Below are 19,824 nucleotides of genomic sequence, written 5' to 3' on the forward strand. Positions count from 1 at the left end.
GCTACTTCTACTACTTAAAGGGTTTTATAAAATTTACTAAAAGATTTTTTATTGAATTTCATATTGAATTTTTATATAGGGTCAATGCTATATTATGTGTATATTGTTTGAATTTTGTTTACTGTTAATAAAAATTATCGATGTGAACGAAAAATTATCAAACTTTTACAACAAATAATGTGACGAAATTAACATTGCTTGCCCTATTTCGAAGTTCATCATACCTCTATTAGTATTCAATATAACTTTATCATCATAAAAATTTCAATAAACTAGTTATCTTCCAGCAAGGAGCAAACAGAATTATAATATTTTGTTGTGACAAAATTAACCTATTTTTTACCCTGATGTAATTTTCAATAACCGTATCTGAATCCTATTTCACAACAATGTGCCCCACTTTGACTTAGCAATTGTGATTGCATCGCCAGCACACCAATACTCCCAATACTCCCAATACTCTTCTGTTATAGTTATGTCACTGATTCCATTGGGCTGAATGATTGGGTGCCTGATGGTACTGGCTTATCGTTGAATCTGAATCACCTTGTTTAGTAGTCTGTTGGAAAAATATTAGCTCATGCAATGTAGATTTGATGATATTAGCTTGGTGATAATAATGTTAGGGGAATAACAGAATGTTAACACGTGTACATCGTTCCTTTTTTAAGACACAGTAATTTATTGACACTCGTGCAGCTATAATTTTAATCATTGAATCAGTATTTTTATCTGTGCTCTGCGTAATGCATCACATGAATCAGTTTTTTAATCTATTAACTTATTACACATTTGTGCTCTGCTTTAGCATCACTTGACTATTTAAAAAATTGTTTGTTCAGGCCATGACCTTATAGTCAGCCAATTGGCCATTGCTATATTATAACAGAATGGTGTCCACCCAATGACTTAAGTGTAACGGACACAATGCAACGCACAGTGGGCACACAATGTAACGGATTATTAATTTGTGCAGTTATATCTTAATTCAATAAGTCAGAAAATTATCTTTATTTGATCATTTTTTATCTATCGTTGACAATACTTTAGTAATTACTTCTCCATTATTTAGGGGTTTGAACATGGCACAATCATCAAAAGGATGTCCAGGGACATTTCAATCTGAAATTACTCACCTTATGACACGAGCAGGTATGTCTAGATAGCAACTAAAAGTGACCAATTTTATGATTTACAGGCACTATTATATAAATCATTCACCAGCACTATGAACTTGAATGTTTTTGTATTGCTGCTCTTACAACGTAGTTTATCACTGCTATTAGTGTCATCACGTCAAGTAAGCTAAATGAGAAGATGCGTACTCAGCTGCAGGTTAAGATTTGATGTCAAAATATCGCCTTCAGGAGATCTCTTTAATCCATGTGCAGCATCTTGTGTACTGATTGAGAAAGAAATGCTGGGTGAACTTGAAGACCTGGCTCAGCGTCTTATCCAATCTGCCGGCATGAGGTCCTCAACGATCATTGAACCAGACGACTTTGGTATGTAAGTAAATTTACTTGACATATGGAATCATGATTTGGATGCCATTTTAACACAGAGTGAACAAAAATCTATTGAATTATGAATCTGTTTAATTACCATTCTGTCCAATTACCATTGAATGCCTTTAAATAAAAATATGCAAACCCATCTGGCTGGATGAACAGCTAATTTGAACCATGAGATTTTCTGAGCTGTTGTCCACAATGTGAAGCGGTGAGCCGTGAGTGCCACATATATCCATATTCCATAAGCAGTATATTTATTTGTGTTTACTGTTTAGTGACCTAGTATTTATCTGTGTTTACTGTTTAGTGACCTAGTATTTAGTGACCTAGTATTTCACATACTAAATGTAATCTTCTTTAATTTCAGCATTTCAGATGCGCCAGAATGTATCTAAGCTGTACCGTCTTAATGAGTATCTGACAAAACGCAGTTTGTTGAGAAACAAGCTGAGAAAGAAGTTTGATGAGGAGGATGTTTCCGTACATCCGGATCTGGAACTAGATATTGTTAATAAACCATGGAAACGTAGAAAGGTATGTTACTATGGAAACGTAGAAAGGTATGTTACTATGGAAACGTTGGTGTTTTCTAGCAATACTGGGTGGTTCTGCTGATCAATATTGATCCCTGTCTTATCCTAACTTGTTTGCGGGTGTTTTAGGAAATGAGAGTACTTTTGTGTTTCTCTTTTCTTTATATGGAAGTTCTTCTGTACGTTTTACCCTATTTTTAATCAAATCTACTTAATCGGAAAATATAATCTGAATTCGATAAACAGCCGTCGAATAATATAGTGGTGCATATTTTTTAAATTATGTGCATATTTTATAACATAATTATTGTGCAATCTCCATAAATCCCGCAGACACATAATATAAGCTTGAAATAGAACGAAGTTTATTTTAATAATACGTACTTTTAAAATGTACATCAGGCTATTTTAATTTTGTAATATCTGTGTAAGTTGTGTATTGTACTTATCGACAGGTAACTAAGAAGCAACACTTTAAAATACTAGAAAACACAAATGGCCCTAGTGTTTTGTTTCTCGGTTCGTATGATTCGTTATCCTGGTTGAGGATGCATAGAAGCGATCTTATGAGTGAGGTAAGAATTCTAAAATATATTCTAAAATATATTCTAGTTATGATATCATAATACATAATGCATTATAATTTATATGATATAATACGTTACCATAATATGATAATATTGTTAGATAGTTTAAAACTCTAGACAATTATAGATGTACCAATTGTCACACAGTGTGTACTACAGTGTACTACAGTACACACTTTACCTTGTTAGTTGTCATCTCCTTCTTGGGATTTTCTCTGGCATGAAAAGCATTTCCTTTTTGGGTTCAATTTCAAAGCAGTTACAATATTACTACCACCTCTATTCAGATGCTCAATCTTTGCGTAAAGTTTGCGAGACTTTGAGGAAAGCTCTATTTATGAAATCTATAAAAAGCGCTGTTGGATTGCGTGTCTGAGCACTAGAAGTCACTGTTTTACAAGCATGTTTGAGATATTATCCCTCTAAGTAGTTACTAAAGCTGATTTACACCTCTAAGTAGTTACTAAAGCTGATTTACAGGCCATGTCCGGGACAGAGTACCTGGTTACCTGGTTACCTGGTTACCTGGTTACCTGGTTACCTGGTTACCTGGTTACATCCGTTAAGTAGTTACTAAAGCTGATTTACAGGCAATGTCCGGGACAGAGTACGAGGAGTACACACACCACTACCCCCACAGCTTTCTCAAAGACTCGTGCGAGATATCTGCACATTTCAGTAAACTCATCCCTAACCCTTACTCTCTGGCTAAGGAATGCGCGCCTATTGTTGGGTACCTGGCGCATGAAATGGTGAGGACACTTTCTTAAGAAAAATATTAATTCTATTGAATTTACACACATTGCACGCCTAAGGTATCAATTTAAAACTAATACACAAGAAAGTAGTAACTTTGGTATTGGGGTTGTGTGAAAAGGGGGGGGGGGGGGGGGGGGGGGGGGGGTGGACCGGAGGCATGAGAAGTAATCCTTAATTCCCTATTCAAATTTAACACAAACAAGCTGTGATTGTTGCAGAATCTCGACCCCACCGGCCCACCATGATCACTTCCAATCTTATGATACACAGTAGTACACACGTTCATTATGATACTCAGTAGTACACACGTTCTGTAGTACACACGTTCATACACGCCACTTCTTCTGACCAGCCTGCAAATTGTCATATCTGGGGGAGGATGGGGATCAGTGAAGTGGGAGTGCTATTTATGCTGGAAATTATTGAAATGACGCTGATGTACCTTTAAATACAATCGCACTCAGATATAAATCCAATCAATAATTACGTGGTTTATAATGACAATGGTAACTAGTAGTGTTACTATGGTAACTAGTAAATGCCACCCAGTCACTTGCACCCCGTCACCCGTACGTCTTACTGATAGTAGATCAGGTATTACGTTTTGATCACAGTGATTGCACATGGTAACAGGTACAGCAGTGGGTAGAAGCAGCTACTCGCATTTACAAGGATATGAAGAAGATGCCTTGCTGCCAGTTTTGCCTCCAGCCTTCCAGTGGCACCTCATCGTCTACCTCAACTGAAAAGAGGTTTGTTTTTTAACTTTGTTATGTCGAAACAATCTTTTAATTGCTAAACAACCATTTGCATTGCGCAATCACTGAAAACCAGGTCAATTTAAACAAATGTGTTAGGGTTAAGGTAGTGGGTCATGTTTATTTTTTCAAGTAACTATAATTTCACTCTCAAAAAATTGCCAATAATTTCAGCTCTGCAAGTATCACAAAAGTCTCAGTCCTACCCTGTTTACAGCCTCTTCACTTCAACGAAGTTCTTCGGAGGTTCTACAACAGCAATACCAGACATTCTTTATTCTTGTTATGACGAAATACCAGACATTCTTTGTTCTTGTTATATGAATTATGATGAACCGACTCTCAGACGTTCCTTCCGTTCAAGTTATAACCACTGCACTGGACTCGATATATTATGTGCACGGCCACGGGTCGTGGTTCTGATAACTGTTTGAGCCTAGTTTCACCTGTAGTACCTACAACCTACTGCCTACTGTTCACACTGTGCAACACCAAAAATACCTTGTACAATGGAACAAGAGGTGGGTATTACTGGGGACACTACTGTATCACACTACTAGTTACCATAGTAACACTACTGTATCACACTACACCAGTACTTGTTATCCGGTACCAGGTAACCAGGTAACCAGGTTACCTGGTTACCAGGTGGGTATTACTTGGGACACTACTGTATCACACTACACCAGTACGTGTTATCCGGTAACTCTTCACGCGCAACTACTTACCAATCTGTGATTACTGTAGTATGTACACGTGTGAAATTAGCCTGGTATGTACATGTGTGTGACCCTTTGTAAAATGTGTACCAAATATCAGCTCCTGCCCACAAATTATATAATGTAATACTTTTCATACATTTCAGGTTTAGAGTTTGTTAACTTATCAGTATCATTAGTTTTCAGTGTGACCTAAGACCTTGTACGTCATGATCAATTATTTAAATATGCCTTTCAATTATTGGTATATTTAATATTTACGTGTAATGCTGATAAGTGATAACCTTCTCCACAGTTAGTTGTCTTTCTCAACCTTTACATTTTGTAATTAGTGTAAAACCCAGTTAGGTGTCATGTCAGAAGAAGACAAAGTGGCTCAAACTGCAGATGCTGTGACCAATGATGCTGTGACCACAGATGCTATGACTACTGATGCTGTGACCTCTGATGCTGTGACCACAGATGCTGTGACCACTGATGCTGTGACCACAGATGCTGGGACCACTGATGCTGTGACTACAGATGCTGTGACCACTGATGCTGTGACCACTGATGCTGTGACCGCTGAAGCTGTGACCGCTGAAGCTGTGGCCACTGATGCTGAGACCGCTGAAGCTGTGGCCACTGATGCTGTGACCGCTGAAGCTGAGACCACTGATGCTGTGACCACTGATGCTGTGACCATAGATCCAGAGAGTGTGACTGAGGAAGCTATGGCAAATGAGCCAGATAATTGTGCTGCTGCTACTAGCTCAACCCCACAAGTGGACAGCAGTCCTGCTCCCGATGCGTCCAAATCAGAAAAACAGGCCGAATCAAATGAACCAAGTGGTAACAAAAGGGCTGCAGAGGAACTAGAACCGGAGGAAAAGTGTAAAAAACCGAAGACTGAGAACTTGTTGGTTTTCAAAATGCTGTGTCCTTTCTGGTGCGCGGGTGCTGTAATCGGTACTAAAGGTGAACATATCAGGCAACTTAAAGAGGAAACTGGGTGTGTCATTAGGATAACTAAAAACCATGAAAACTTTCCCATGACAAGCGAACGAGTTGTTTCTATCAGAGGGGAGGAGGAGTCCATCAAGAAAGTAATCCTAGCAGTTCAAAACAAGATAAGGAACGACAGACCGCCCCCAAACGCTCCTTCCAAAGACAACTCCAAACGTAAGGGTTGTATGAAGCTGGTAGTAAGTGTGTCCTCGGCAGGTCGTATTATTGGTAAAGGAGGGGAACAGACTAAGAAGCTGCAGACACTGCACGGAGTACATGTGGATGTCATGAAGACAGCTGATCTGCCTCCAGGGTTGAAAGAGAGCGTGGTTACTATCTCCGGTGATGATAACGACAAGGTGGATAACTGCATGACTGATGTTCTGGCTTTGGTAAGCGAAGATAAGCGAGCTAATCTGAACTACAATGTTGATTATTCCTCGTTTGGTCAGAACAAGCAGCATTCCGGTCCCGTGGCTAGACAACCTAATCAGTACGGAGGATGGGGTGGTGCCCCACAATCAGCACCACAACCACACTACTACCCCCCTCAATGGGGTGGTAACTATGGTAACCATCAACCATACAATCAGAATTATAGAGATCATCACGCCAGAGGAGGCAATAGGAGATAGCTATAAGTACATTCTCTCATCAAATAAATTTCAAGTTACAACACCTTTTAAAGCAATGAAGTTATGACGTTCCTAACTGATTTAATTGACTCTCCGAGTGGTTAGATTTCAGAATCAGATTTCTTGTTAAGTAACACTTTGGTTAGATATGTTGTATTAGGTTAGATAGGATTAAACCAAAGTATGACACGTTATGATAGCAGAGCTTGACTACTGACCCTTCTTATTACTCTTGAATATGTTAATATCGGTATTATTGTATTGTATCAAGGAAATATTCTTGTTTTAGTTTTAAATAAAGGGCTCTTACAAAAGTTGTAGAGTTATCTTATCATTTTATTCTCCTTGTGGACAAGTTATGTGCAATTGTAAAGGCTGTAAAGTTACTGAGTTATCTAAATAAGATATCTTACTTTAATGTGTATCCCCGGCCAAGTTTTATATTTATAGACGAAGATTTGTCTATATTTTAAAGATAGTATTCACAAGTAGCGACAGTTCAGTTATTTCAAGTTGATATGCTTGCTAGTATTATGTTACACCATAATATATCTCGAAATTTTCATTTAATTTATTTTGTTATAATTATCTATAATTTTTGTTTCGCTGTTATTAACTTGTATTTATCACATTTTATGAAAGATTCATAAACATCGCAGTTTTCTTACATACAATTTGTTTGCTCTATTTTGCCCACAGATTATACTCTAGTTGGGTGGTCTGAAGGTGGAGATCACTGTAACAAGTGGGGGGGGGGGGGGGGGCAACGCCCTAAAAGGCCCTAGACGCATCGAAAATCCGAAAAGGGCCCTAGAAATCGGGGCATTTTGACCCTGACCACTATTTGATAGTGTTTATAATGGACCATAATCTCCAAGTAAATACACTCAAATAAACATAAAAGTACTGTGCAAGTAGTCAGATAATATCATTAAAGCACTTAGCATATATATTAAACTTGATGAAATTGAAGTTAATTCTAGGGCCCCAAAAGGCCCTACACATATTGAAAATCCAAAAAGGGCCCTAGAAATCGGGGCTTTTTGGGCCCCCCCCCCTATCTAGTGATATACAATATAATACATAGCAATATTTGATATTTACAGTACAATTAGTTTCGTTAATATCATTAAAGTATCTGGCATATATTAGACTTGATAAAACTGAAGTTAATTCTAGGGTCCTAAAAGGCCTTAGACGCATCGAAAATCTAAAAAGGGCCCTAGAAATCAGGGCTTTTTAGGGCGTTGCCCCCCCCCCCCCCCCCCCCCCCTAAGTGTGAACTAACAGAACACATAACAGATGTGGATGAAATGCCAACTTCTAAACCTGTTTACTGGTTGCCTCGCACCTTACACACTACTGCCCATCAAGAACACTACTCAATTTTCTTGGTTTACTTCTCGAATAATATCCTTAAAATTGCGCAATATTCCGGATAATCGAATTATTCCAACCCTGTTTATGTGCGATACAATTCAAAATAAATTCAATATAAATTCAACATGTTATCATTATTGGAATAACAGCGATTTATACAACCCTGTGTAATGTAGTGTAATAAATTAACCCTTTTACTTTTATAGGAGTATGTAAAGATGACAAGTGCCGGTGAGTTGTTTTATAAACAAATACATTCTTAAATTATGTAAATCGCTTTTTATTGTAATAAGAGCTTAGGTGTGACTAGTAGATTAGGTGTGACTAGTAGATTAGGTGTGACTAGTAGATTAGGTGTGACTAGTAGATCATTTGTTAATAGCTGGGTTCAAAATGAACACGTTAGTTAGAGTTACTTTTCTTATATTTATACTCGAAAGAGTTCCCATGTAAACGTACTTGGATCTTTAACATTAACACAGCACTTTATATACTCCTTACAATGATATAGACGCTGGAAATGGTAAAATAGACAACTACTACTACTATATACTAGAACTTTAATAAAAACTTTTTAAAAATTCACCTTTAAAGAAGAATTATAGAATGGACACCTTTGATAGATACCTCTAATAAGGTGCAGTCTCTCAATTTATAGTTGCAAGTTGTTCGTAATGTAGATTTAAGCCGAGTCAGTTATAAGGTGTAGTCTGTTACCCTTGAATCCTGCTGTACACATAATTCTGCACTGTACCGTTGTAGTAGTACTACTACTATACTAGTATAAATAACTACATAGTGTAACGTTACCACTGGAACTAGATAGTGGGGTGTAACGTTACCACTGGAACTACATAGTGGGGCGTAACGTTACCACTGGAACTAGATAGTGGGGCGTAACGTTACCACTGGAACTAGATAGTGGGGCGTAACGTTACCACTGGAACTAGATAGTGGGGCGTAACGTTACCACTGGAACTACATAGTGGGGCGTAACGTTACCACTGGAACTACATAGTGGGGCGTAACGTTACCACTGGAACTAGATAGTGGGGCGTAACGTTACCACTGGAACTACATAGTGGGGCGTAACGTTACCACTGGAACTACATAGTGGGGCGTAACGTTACCACTGGAACTACATAGTGTGGCGTAACGTTACCACTGGAACTACATAGTGGGGCGTAACGTTACCACTGGAACTACATAGTGGGGCGTAACGTTACCACTGGAACTAGGTAGTGGGGCGTAACGTTACCACTGGAACTACATAGTGGGGCGTAACGTTACCACTGGAACTACATAGTGGGGCGTAACGTTACCACTGGAACTAGGTAGTGGGGCGTAACGTTACCACTGGAACTACATAGTGGGGCGTAACGTTACCACTGGAACTACATAGTGGGGCGTAACGTTACCACTGGAACTAGGTAGTGGGGCGTAACGTTACCACTGGAACTACATAGTGGGGCGTAACGTTACCACTGGAACTACATAGTGTAACGTTACCACTGGAACTACATAACTCAGACTTAAGTTGTTAGCTATAAAGGAGCTATTTTAACATTCAAATGCAAGTTTAAATGGACTAATCAAGCCTTACACTGCAATATATGTACTAATATTAAGATTGAGGAGCACTACCCGGAGGCATTACAAAACGCCTAATAAAATATCCAACAGATAGATGCATTTGACTACAAATTATTTATCAAGTTTTACTTGTTTACAATTTCAGTAGTTGCCACTGTTGAATCCTCGTATTTTAAAAGCTGTTTCCTGCAATGATACCTGTTGTAAGGGGTGTAATACAGTAAATACTAGCTTTATCAGTTTCAAATATTAAGAACATGTATTGCAATTATAACTAAGTATAGTCATTTATTTATCTAAATTTTCTGAACTCTTATTAGCAGTTTATAGTTATAGGCTGTTTTACAAAAACCTTTTTCCGTACATGGTTATTATTGTCGTTTGTATTTGGTTTTAAGAATTAGTTAATAAAGAAAATAATGTGAAGCTATTAGCGTTTGTCTAGAGTTTTCTTTTTACCTCTGTTTAAGCATGAGATGACTTCGCTACGTAGTGGAGCCAAGACACGTGCGCGGTTAACGCGCAGCAATTCGCTGGAAGATTCTGTGCTTTTGCACTGCTGAAACGCTGCGCTTTCGGGTTCGGTGGTGTGCAAAGTACAGCGCGCTCACATTTCGATCAGTTGAAATTACGGGCCGATACTACATGCATGGCACGTCCATCAGATGTGATATGTTTCAGACTCTAATTACAGCTATATTTCAGGTGTAGAAAGTTACGGGCCGTCATCACAGACTCTCACATTCTTCGATGCAGAGGAACATGATTACGGAGCTGACACACAGGCCAGCGAGTTCGGAGGGTTCACTGACTTCACCCTCCCAAGCCAGACCCAGAGTCAGCCGTCTCAGTCTGATGCTACTGTAGACAAAGTCGGGCTCAAGGATGCGGTCAATGGTATCGGCACACTGGCTTTCGACGAGCGAGATGAGGATGAAACTACGATGATGAAGGTTTGTTTTGATGATCTCACTAAATTTCTGGCATAATGTCAGCTCCGCGTTCCTCTATATTCATTGCATGTGATTTGTTGGAATACAAAAGTTTTGCCGTGCTAAACAAACTGCCGTTCAGGAGTTACCACAACACGCTTGCAGCTACTGTAACATACACGATCCAGCGAGTGTCGTGCTTTGTAACACGTGCAAGAAATGGTTCTGTAACGGCCGGGGCTCCACCAGTGGATCTCATATCATCAACCATCTCGTCAGGAGCAAACACAAGGAGGTTAGTTACACAAGGGTGGGTGGGGGGGGTCAGGAGCAAACACAAGGAGGTTAGATACACAAGGGTGGGTGGGGGGGGGGGGGGGGTCAGGAGCAAACACAAGGAGGTTAGTTACACAAGGGTGGGGGGGGGGGGGTTGGAGCAAACATACTACACCCCCGGCCCCCTTAACAAACATAACCTGAAACTGGGTCCTATCCCAGGTAACCCTCCACATGGACGGACCCCTTGGTGAGACCATCTTGGAGTGCTACAACTGTGGGTGTAGGAACGTGTTCTTGCTCGGGTTTATCCCAGCTAAAGCTGACAGTGTTGTAGTTCTGCTGTGCCGACAGCCCTGCGCCGCTCAGACCTCTCTGAAGGACATGAACTGGGACCAGAGTCAGTGGCAGCCTCTTATCAACGACAGATCCTTCCTTCCTTGGCTCGTCAAGATACCTACTGAGCAGGTTAGTGTAACCTTTTAGTAAAAATACACTGTGAGATTTATTATGAATATTGTTTACTCCACTGAAACCTAAAATCTAATTGTCAACTTTAGATTTATCAACATTAATCAAATCTAATTATCCGTATATCAGGAGCAACTGAGGGTTCGTCAGATAACTGCTGCACAGATCAACAAGTTGGAGGAAATGTGGAAAGAGGATCCAGGAAAGACAGTTGAGGACCTTGATAAACCTGGGATTGATGAAGACCCTCAGGCTGTCATGCTCAGATATGAGGATGCTTACCAGGTGTGAAAATAAATAAATTATGCCACTTCAGCGAAATTTCACTCAAACCACATTTAATAGGTGTACTTGCTATTTTTCTAAATTTAGTAAAATGTTTTTCAGTACCAGAACGTGTTCGCCCCTCTGGTTAAGATGGAAGCTGACTACGACCGGAAGCTGAAGGAGTCTCAGAGTCAGGATAACATTGTGATCCGGTGGGACAGAGGTCTCAACAAGAGGTGGATAGCTTACTTCTCCCTTCCTAAACAAGACGGCGAAATGAGAATCATGCAAGGAGACGAGCTTAGACTACGATACTGCGGTAATTAAGTAATTAGGGTAATTAAGTAATTAAAGCAAGGAGACGAGCTTAGACTCAGATACTGCGGTAAGTTTTGTTATTTCTGGTTTTAAGTTTAGTCATTGTTAGTATTGAGATGGAAGTGTAAGATAGAACTGAAAATGGACAGATATAGTAGTTGAAATCTCTGTTTGTTCAGGTGACCTCAGGAAGCCATGGACTGACGAAGGTCACGTGATCAAGATTCCAAACTCTTTTGGTGAAGAAGTTGGTTTGGAGTTGAAGGGGATGACTGACGTGCCGACTGAATGTACTCGGAACTTCAGCGTTGATTTTGTTTGGAAACCAACTAGCTTTGACAGGATGCTAACTTCTCTCAAGGTATGTTATTGTCTATTAGGATACATTTATGACAACTGGGTTCTTCAGTTCCTGTGATACTACATATTATACACATATTGTACACATATTATACACAATACACATATTATACACATATTATACACATATTAAACACATATAATACACATATTATACACATATTATACACATATTATACACATATTATACACATATTATACACATATTATAGGCACAAGGAAATTTCGTAATATAATGCAATGCATTTTCAGACGTTTGCGGTGGACGAGACAAGTGTGAGTGGGTTCCTGTACCACCGACTTCTAGGACACGAAATAGAGAGCGAGCAGAGTATAAAGAGCACTAATCCTAAGAGGTACACAGTGCCCGGACTGCCCGAACTTAACCACTCTCAAGTGTACGCTGTCAGACAAGTCCTCCCAAAACCTCTCTCTCTGATCCAGGGTCCTCCTGGAACAGGTACTGTTGTTATGGAAATTGAAAACAATTCGTAGATATTTGTTTTGTAAACTTGGAAGACATAGTTGTCGTTTCGAAAATTCCCAAAAAACATCTCTTTATACTGTAAACTTCTTTTATTTTGGTGATTTAAGTTTTTAGTTGATGGTAACAATAACAATATGTGAATATGTGTCCTCCCCGCAGGTAAGACGGTAACGTCAGCAACTATAGTGTACCACCTGTGTAGAGGAGACCGGGAGAGGGGCGGCAGAGTACTGATGTGCGCTCCTTCCAACACGGCTGTAGATCAGCTCACAGAGAAAGTGCACAGAACGGGTCTCAAGGTGGTGAGACTTTGTGCTAAGAGCAGGGAGGCTATCGACTCTCCTGTTGCCTTCCTCTCTCTTCACAGACAGGTTAGTGTACACTGTCTTGTTGTATTTGTTTATTACATTTATTCGGAGTGCTATAAACTTAACCTTCTCTGTTTTAGCTAGTTTATGGCCGGAGCGGGGAGTTCCTCACTGCTGAGTGCTGCTTTATGGCTGATTCTACAGGCCAGTTCGTTGTTGTGTCATCTTCTCCGTCCTACAGCATTCCTAACATTTCGTCCCAGCAAGCCGTTCTAGTGGTAGGAAATGTACCCCGCCCTCCGAACCAGGTAGTGGTAGGAAATGTACCCCGCCCTTCTAACCACTTCCTCTCACAATCCGGTTACACTTCTGGTATTTTATCTAGTGGCAATGCAACTAAAACAGTTAGTAAATCAAACTTCCTTGCGGAACAATTTACAGAAGAAAACACTGGAAATACTTCCTCGGTTTGGAAGAAGACCAAATCAGAAGGCTCCAGAAAGCGGCACCGTAAACTCGGTGTTGACCACAGTAAGCTCCAGTGCTCGGAGTGTAGCGAAGTGAGCTCCTCCCTAACGGACCTGTCCCAGCATCTTGCCACCAAGCACAGTAACTCCATCAGATCCTGCAAATGTCTTTACTGTGCTCAGATATTCCTATCTCAAAACTCAGCTGTACATCACATAAAGTCCGTTCTGTTGGCTAAGAAACCCTCCCCTGTGCACGTGGCAGGAATGATAGCTTGTATACAACACACGTGTCCAGTCTGCGCCCACGTGCACGTTTCAGCGCAACATCTTAAAGTACACCTTCTTAAGTCTCAGTGCGGAGAAGCTGAAATTAGGCAATCTGAAGAGGTTCAAGTTAAGAATACGAAATTAGCCTGCATGAAGGCAGTATTGCAATCCTACAAACCTACTAAAATATCAGTGCAAGAGAGTGGTGGGGAAGCTAATTCTCCAAGAGGTGCCAGCAGTCTCAACACTCCAACAAACTTAGCTACTACTCAGACTAACACCCCCCTGCCTATAGACCTGCAGATACCTGCTAGGTCACGTGTTGGTTGTCCTGGTGATGCACGTGTTCCACCACCTCCCCACTGTAAAGGGAGTGGCCCGCCTCCCCACTTCTACCCCCAACCCCCCACTTACATCAGACCTCCCCTCGTTATGTCTCTCCCTCCCACTCAGTACTACAATCTGGATTGTTATCAGTATCCTTCAAACAACATGACGCACATTGCACCTAACCAGTACACTTATCAGCCTCGTGTTGGTTGTCCTGGTGATGCACCCCTTCTCAATAAAGAGCTCTTCTCCTGCTTGCACTGTGGTTCTAAGTTCGCAGAGTTTGACCTTCTCACCAGACACTTCCGTGACAACACGTGCAACAGCGCCGCGCACAGTAGTCTTCAGGGCATTGTTAATTGCTGCACAAACACGCCTTACTAGCTCCACATTGTTTCAGTTTATTCAGTATTTGAGCAATGAACACCCACCATTGTTTTAATAAGAGTTAATTTGGGAGGGGGCAACCCCTCATTTGTATTTGATGCATGCTTACTATTGTAGTTTTGATTGTTTTAGATAATTTATAACCATTTTTTGCTAGACCCATAATGTCACAATGTATGTCAGATCGATTGTTTTTAAGAATTTGTCTTTGTGAGGATTGTCTATAATATTATGTTTATTAGTTGTTTTATCCCTATGATTTGATACCAAACTGGTAATTGAGAGGGGGTGTGATTTCGTTGCTTTACCAAATCGCAAAACTAAAACTACATTTACAATACACAAACTGGATCGGACCCATTGTAAATCTCACAAATATATTGTGTTTTTTTAAGTGTGATGATTGTGTTATGTGATAAATCACATCGTTTAAAGTTTTTTTCAAAGTTATCATTAAGTTATCGCATATTTATATATTCGCCAATTATAATTAGTTTTCGCCAAATATAATTAGTTTTACCGAGTTGTTGCACAATTTATCTTGTTTGCTTTGTACTAAATCTCTATTCAACCTCTGCTCTCGACTATTATAAACTTTATAATTTCACTTTAAAGCATTTGCTTGTGTACGTGAAAAACCCTCCCCCAAATTGAAACCATGCATCACGGATGCTCACCGTGTCACGTGGTGCTCACCGTGTCACGTGATGCTCACCGTGTCACGTGCTTACCGTGTCACGTGCTCACCGTGTCACGTGTCCCAGGTGAAAGCTCTGGAAGGTTACGGCGAGTTGGAGAAGCTGCAGACTCTGAAGGAAGACCAGGGTGAACTGTCCAGTGCTGATGAGAAAAGATACCGGACACTCCGTAAACAGGCCGAGAGAGAACTACTCCAGGTGAGTTTAATTACTTCAACCTCTTACCACGTCACTATACCCACAATGAGGACATGGGAGTTAAATTTCACGCCAGGACTTTCTAGGTCTTGTGATTTCCTTTCCTCAATTCTCCCGACCCTGACCAGTGTAGTGTAGCCCCTGGCCCTCCTGACTCTGACTAGTGCAGTGTACCCCCCCCCCCCCCCCCCTTAGTGTAGTGTACCCCCCCGGCCCCCCCCCCCCCCCCCCCAGTGTAGTGTAGCCCCCTCCCCCGCCCCCAGTGAGCACATTAACACCCTCTCCTCCTCAGAACGCGGATGTAATCTGTTGCACGTGTGTGGGTGCCGGAGATCCGAGACTCTCCAAACTCCGGTTCCGGACTATCCTGATAGACGAGAGCACCCAGGCTACCGAGCCGGAGTGTATGGTTCCTATTGTACTGGGAGCTAAACAGGTACAGATACTGACATACTGGCATAGTTACCTAGGTAACAGATACTGACATAGTTACCTAGGTAACAGATACTGACATAGTTACCTAGGTAACAGATACTGACATACTGGCATAGATACCTAGGCCTAGGTAACAGATACTGACATAGTTACGTATGTAACATACTGTCATGACTTAGTTTAAACCTTCTTGTTACTTGCATACCTCAAATTGTTTGATTTGCTTTAGAAAAGCTTCACAAAATAGGTTTCCAGGCTTTAGTGACAAATAACAGTGTTTACTAAGAGTTAAACCCTGCTGTTATCTGTTACCTAGGTAACAACCCTGCTGTTACCAGGTGATATTGTTACCTAGGTAACATGTTTTACTAAGAGTTAAACCCTGCTGTTACCAGGTGATATTGGTTGGTGATCACTGTCAGCTAGGCCCAGTTGTTATGTGCAAGAAAGCAGCTAGGGCTGGTCTCGCCCAGTCCCTCTTTGAACGACTCATTATTCTGGGTATACGGCCTATCCGTCTGCAGGTTTGTTAGTGGTCAATTGTACATACCGTGTTGAGATTAAAAGACATTTCCCCAATTACTCCAGTAGCAGTATTCCCTGCTACTAGAGTTAATTGAAAAACTAAGAAATATGGTTGAGACTAGATATTTGAAAGACTGTACATATGTAAAGGTAAGGCGCTGTTAAAACTAACAAGTCTGAGTAACCCCTCCCTCCCTCAGGTCCAGTACAGAATGCACCCCTCTCTGTCCCAATTTCCCAGTGATATTTTCTACGACGGTACTCTACAGAACGGAGTAACGAACGCTGAGCGCGGCCCCAGCAACATCGACTTCCCTTGGCCCATTCCGGATAAGCCCATGTTCTTCTGGGTTACTACCGGTAAAATACTCATGACCCCCCCCCCCCCCTAGTTAAATAGTTTGACAAATAAGACTAACTTCAGGATTCAAACAATCGATCATCAATAATGTCGGTGTAATTAAATTGTAGCTACTGTCCCTTTGTCTCCATATTCTGCTACGCCGCGTGCCTAACACATGTACCCAAAAGCCATCCAGTGAACGTCAAATAACTTACCAAAAGTAGTACTAAAGGGTATAACTTTGCCTACTCGGCCGTGGAAGCCGTAGATGTAAACTTGGAAGGAGTTTTTGCTGAGATTAACCACAGAGGATTGTCCAGTAACAAGTGCTGCCATCCAGCTCCATTTGTGATCGTTCAGTTCGTTAGTTCCATGAAGACTAGTAGTTACTACAGGAGACACCCTGATATATCCACAGTAGTCATTATCATTGGTTGTGTATTGTATACTAATATAAGGTGTGATCTAAATTTAAATTTGAAAATGTTCAGGTCAAGAAGAGATATCGTCGTCTGGAACCTCCTACCTGAACCGAACTGAAGCAGCAAACGTGGAGAAGATAGTGACGAGACTAATGAAGTGCGGAGTGAAGCCCGATCAGATCGGTGTGATAACCCCCTACGAGGGACAGAGAGCCTACGTGGTCCAGTACATGCAGTACCATGGCAGCATGCACGCTAATCTTTATCAGGTCAGTACCATGGCAGCATGCACGCTAATCTTTATCAGGTCAGTACCACGGCAGCATGCACGCTAATCTTTATCAGGTCATTAGCTGGGAGATATTAGATTTAGAAACCCTCTATATTCCAGATATCAGCAACAATTCACGTTATGAAACTTGTTTAAAATTATGTTTAATTTCAGGAACTGGAGGTAGCAAGTGTGGACGCGTTCCAGGGTCGTGAGAAAGATTTCATCATTCTGAGTTGTGTCCGAGCGAACGAGCATCAAGGTATTGGTTTCCTGAACGATCCTCGTCGTTTGAACGTGGCGTTGACTCGTGCTAAGCATGGCGTCATCATCATTGGTAACCCCAAGGTTCTAGCAAAGCAAGCTCTGTGGCACCGACTTCTGGGTCACTTCAAAGATGCTGATCTGCTAGTAGAGGGCCCTCTCAACAACCTTAAGAGCTGTTTAATGAGTTTCAGCAAGCCTAAGAAACCTCTGATAAACAAGGAAAACCCCGGGGCTAGTTTCATGAGAACAGCAATGTACGACGCTAGAGAGGTTAGAGCATCCTCATTATACAATATACATCTTTCTTAATTAAATCAGAATGATAATCCTTACATATTACATATTAAAAAATGTTTAAAGGTCTATCTCAGCGCTTAATGTGTAATTGTATTGCTCGCGCAAAGTTAAACTCGATTTGAATACTTGTTGATCACAGCAACATGTCCCAGGTGTTCATGTCCAGTGCCACGTACGAACGCATGCCGGGCGCGGCGCCCGGTATCGACATGTACAGGGACGACTACTACAAGCCGCACGATCAGATGGGCTATATTAACAGTGCTCCGAACCCGTCTCTACCCACTAACGTACCCATACCAGTGGGTATGTTCATGGCAGCACCGCCTCCACCTCATAGGAACTACTACCCGGGAACTAACAGGAGGAACAAGAACACCACTTTCAACAGTGAAATGAATCAGGTCAGTTTGAACATCTAATTTGAACATCTAATTTGTGCTGCTAGTTCCAAGATGTTTCCCAGAGTTTCTGAGAAAGTTTATTAGCTAAGTAACTGGTTATGTAACTTGTTAAATATGACAGGTGTACAGTGGCTACGGAGGGTACACAGGCTCCGCCCCCCTGACACAGCCGTTGATGTCTCAACAGAGCATGTCTCAACCTCTTTCTCAACTGGAGCTATCTCAGGACACGTCAGTTACCTTTAGTTTCACATTCCTTTGCGGGAGAAGTTTCTAGACTATTGTTTGAAGCGAGTCGTAATAGTGTTTGATCAATTTAGTAAATGCAAGTTTTTTATTTTAGTTAGAATTTGTAATGTGTCGTTATCTAATGAAGGTATGTTTTCTAATGAAGGTATGTTTTCTAATGAAGGTATGTTTTCTAATGAAGGTATGTTTTCTAATGAAGGTATGTTATCTAATGAAGGTATGTTTTCTAATGAAGGTATGTTTTCTAATGAAGGTATGTTTTCTAATGAAGGTATGTTTCCAGGTATGTGCTGGAGGAGTTCAAGTCCCAGCCGGGAGATGGGTTGCTGTCTCAGGACTCCACATTTCAAGCTGACAGACCTGGTTTCGTTTAGCGCGAGAAGTGAGACTTATGCAAACTAGCATACGCAACGATCACCCCTGATACTTCTTTTTCAAGAGACAATCCCCGACACATTGTCGCTACCACGGGTGCCTCCTCGCCTTGTGCGAGATGCGCGCAGCGTGTGACGTTGTCGTGACGACACGTGCTCGCGCACACCCCTTGCGCACGTGTGTTTCCATGGGAACGCACGTGGGTGTCACGTGACTCCAACAACATGTCACGTGACGATGAAAGAAGTCGATTCACTGAAGAGCGATGAAATATCCCAAGATGAAAAGAAGATCAGTGATTTATTGCGATGTGAAGAAAGCAGAATTATTCTCTCCGAGTCTCTTTTGAAGTCGTCTTTTGGAGTTGGTCCTCGGGCGGTGGTTTTTAAAACAAAACTTTTTTCCTCCGAAAAGTTTGGTGTTTGATGGTTCTAGCATATTTAATAATGCGGGTATAAATATACATCGTGCTGGGTTTCGATGTCATTTTAAGAAAAAAACACCATTCTTTTCACTGTAGCAAAAACTGTAGATTTGATCACAGAGACAGAAATGTAATTTATTAACGCCTAGTGCCTGTGTACTAGCCTATACTATAGGCTGTAGGGTAAAACACGCTAGAACATTTTACTTTATTGTGGAGATAATGAAATAATCACGGTCTTGTCCCACGCCGTAAAGAGTTAATGTCTTAATGCATGATTAGCTTTGAAATTGTTTTACCACATTGTTGTACTACTACTACGACCGCTCAAGCGACAAGTTTTCAACATTGTCCTGGGTCCAACTCATGAGATCGATTATTTTTTGAAGAACATTGTTTTATTTGTTTAGAAGATTAGTGCCTTGCCAGGCTGTTAAGTGACGCCTGTTAACTGTTTACTGGATGGTAACTGAGCACGTGTTGTCTATCCGACCACACTAGTTTGTTTCTAAGTGCATTGTTTGCCTGGACACCTTTCCAACATGTTCCAGTCACGCGCCCCCGACCTGCCACCCACT

General features: G+C 41.1%; 3 protein-coding genes and 1 long non-coding RNA gene across 7 annotated transcripts in view; 3 read left to right on the top strand and 1 right to left on the bottom strand.

Annotated features, from left to right (window-relative positions):
- LOC134826500 (uncharacterized) overlaps positions 1 to 19,824 on the bottom strand; it is a 95,580-nt gene that overhangs the window by 23,479 nt on the left and 52,277 nt on the right. The window lies entirely within an intron of this gene.
- LOC134826499 (uncharacterized) lies at positions 1,069 to 7,051 on the top strand. 3 transcript variants are annotated; one of them, XR_010161707.1, is made up of 8 exons: positions 1,069 to 1,152; positions 1,368 to 1,505; positions 1,882 to 2,048; positions 2,503 to 2,622; positions 3,225 to 3,386; positions 4,027 to 4,145; positions 4,326 to 4,710; positions 4,784 to 7,051. XR_010161707.1 is itself a non-coding variant. In XM_063838882.1 (7 exons), exons 1-7 carry the CDS (start codon positions 1,083 to 1,085, stop codon positions 4,438 to 4,440), a joined length of 891 nt encoding a protein of 296 aa, XP_063694952.1. In that variant the 5' UTR covers positions 1,069 to 1,082; the 3' UTR covers positions 4,441 to 7,051. The 3 variants fall into 3 exon arrangements, 2 of the variants coding, with proteins under 2 accessions (XP_063694952.1, XP_063694953.1); XM_063838882.1 differs by having other exon boundaries at positions 4,326 to 7,051; XM_063838883.1 differs by lacking the exon at positions 2,503 to 2,622 and having other exon boundaries at positions 4,326 to 7,051.
- LOC134826497 (RNA-binding protein Pasilla-like) lies at positions 5,224 to 7,051 on the top strand. The gene has a single exon (XM_063838879.1). It carries the CDS (start codon positions 5,224 to 5,226, stop codon positions 6,490 to 6,492), a length of 1,269 nt encoding a protein of 422 aa, XP_063694949.1. The 3' UTR covers positions 6,493 to 7,051.
- On the top strand, positions 8,079 to 19,637 carry LOC134826494 (regulator of nonsense transcripts 1-like). Of its 2 annotated transcripts, XM_063838874.1 has the most exons (18): positions 8,079 to 8,103; positions 10,171 to 10,418; positions 10,540 to 10,692; positions 10,896 to 11,141; positions 11,274 to 11,429; positions 11,532 to 11,730; positions 11,909 to 12,090; positions 12,342 to 12,549; positions 12,736 to 12,947; positions 15,103 to 15,234; positions 15,527 to 15,670; positions 16,065 to 16,193; positions 16,395 to 16,554; positions 17,029 to 17,228; positions 17,405 to 17,767; positions 17,947 to 18,198; positions 18,320 to 18,429; positions 18,731 to 19,637. In XM_063838874.1, exons 1-18 carry the CDS (start codon positions 8,091 to 8,093, stop codon positions 18,819 to 18,821), a joined length of 3,198 nt encoding a protein of 1,065 aa, XP_063694944.1. In that variant the 5' UTR covers positions 8,079 to 8,090; the 3' UTR covers positions 18,822 to 19,637. The 2 variants fall into 2 exon arrangements, with proteins under 2 accessions (XP_063694944.1, XP_063694945.1); XM_063838875.1 differs by lacking the exons at positions 8,079 to 8,103; positions 10,171 to 10,418; positions 10,540 to 10,692 and adding an exon at positions 10,781 to 10,798.

The sequence above is a fragment of the Bolinopsis microptera genome, chromosome 2, assembly GCF_026151205.1.
Source record: "Bolinopsis microptera isolate Bmic1 chromosome 2, MBARI_Bmic_1.0, whole genome shotgun sequence".
NCBI lineage: Eukaryota > Metazoa > Ctenophora > Tentaculata > Lobata > Bolinopsidae > Bolinopsis > Bolinopsis microptera.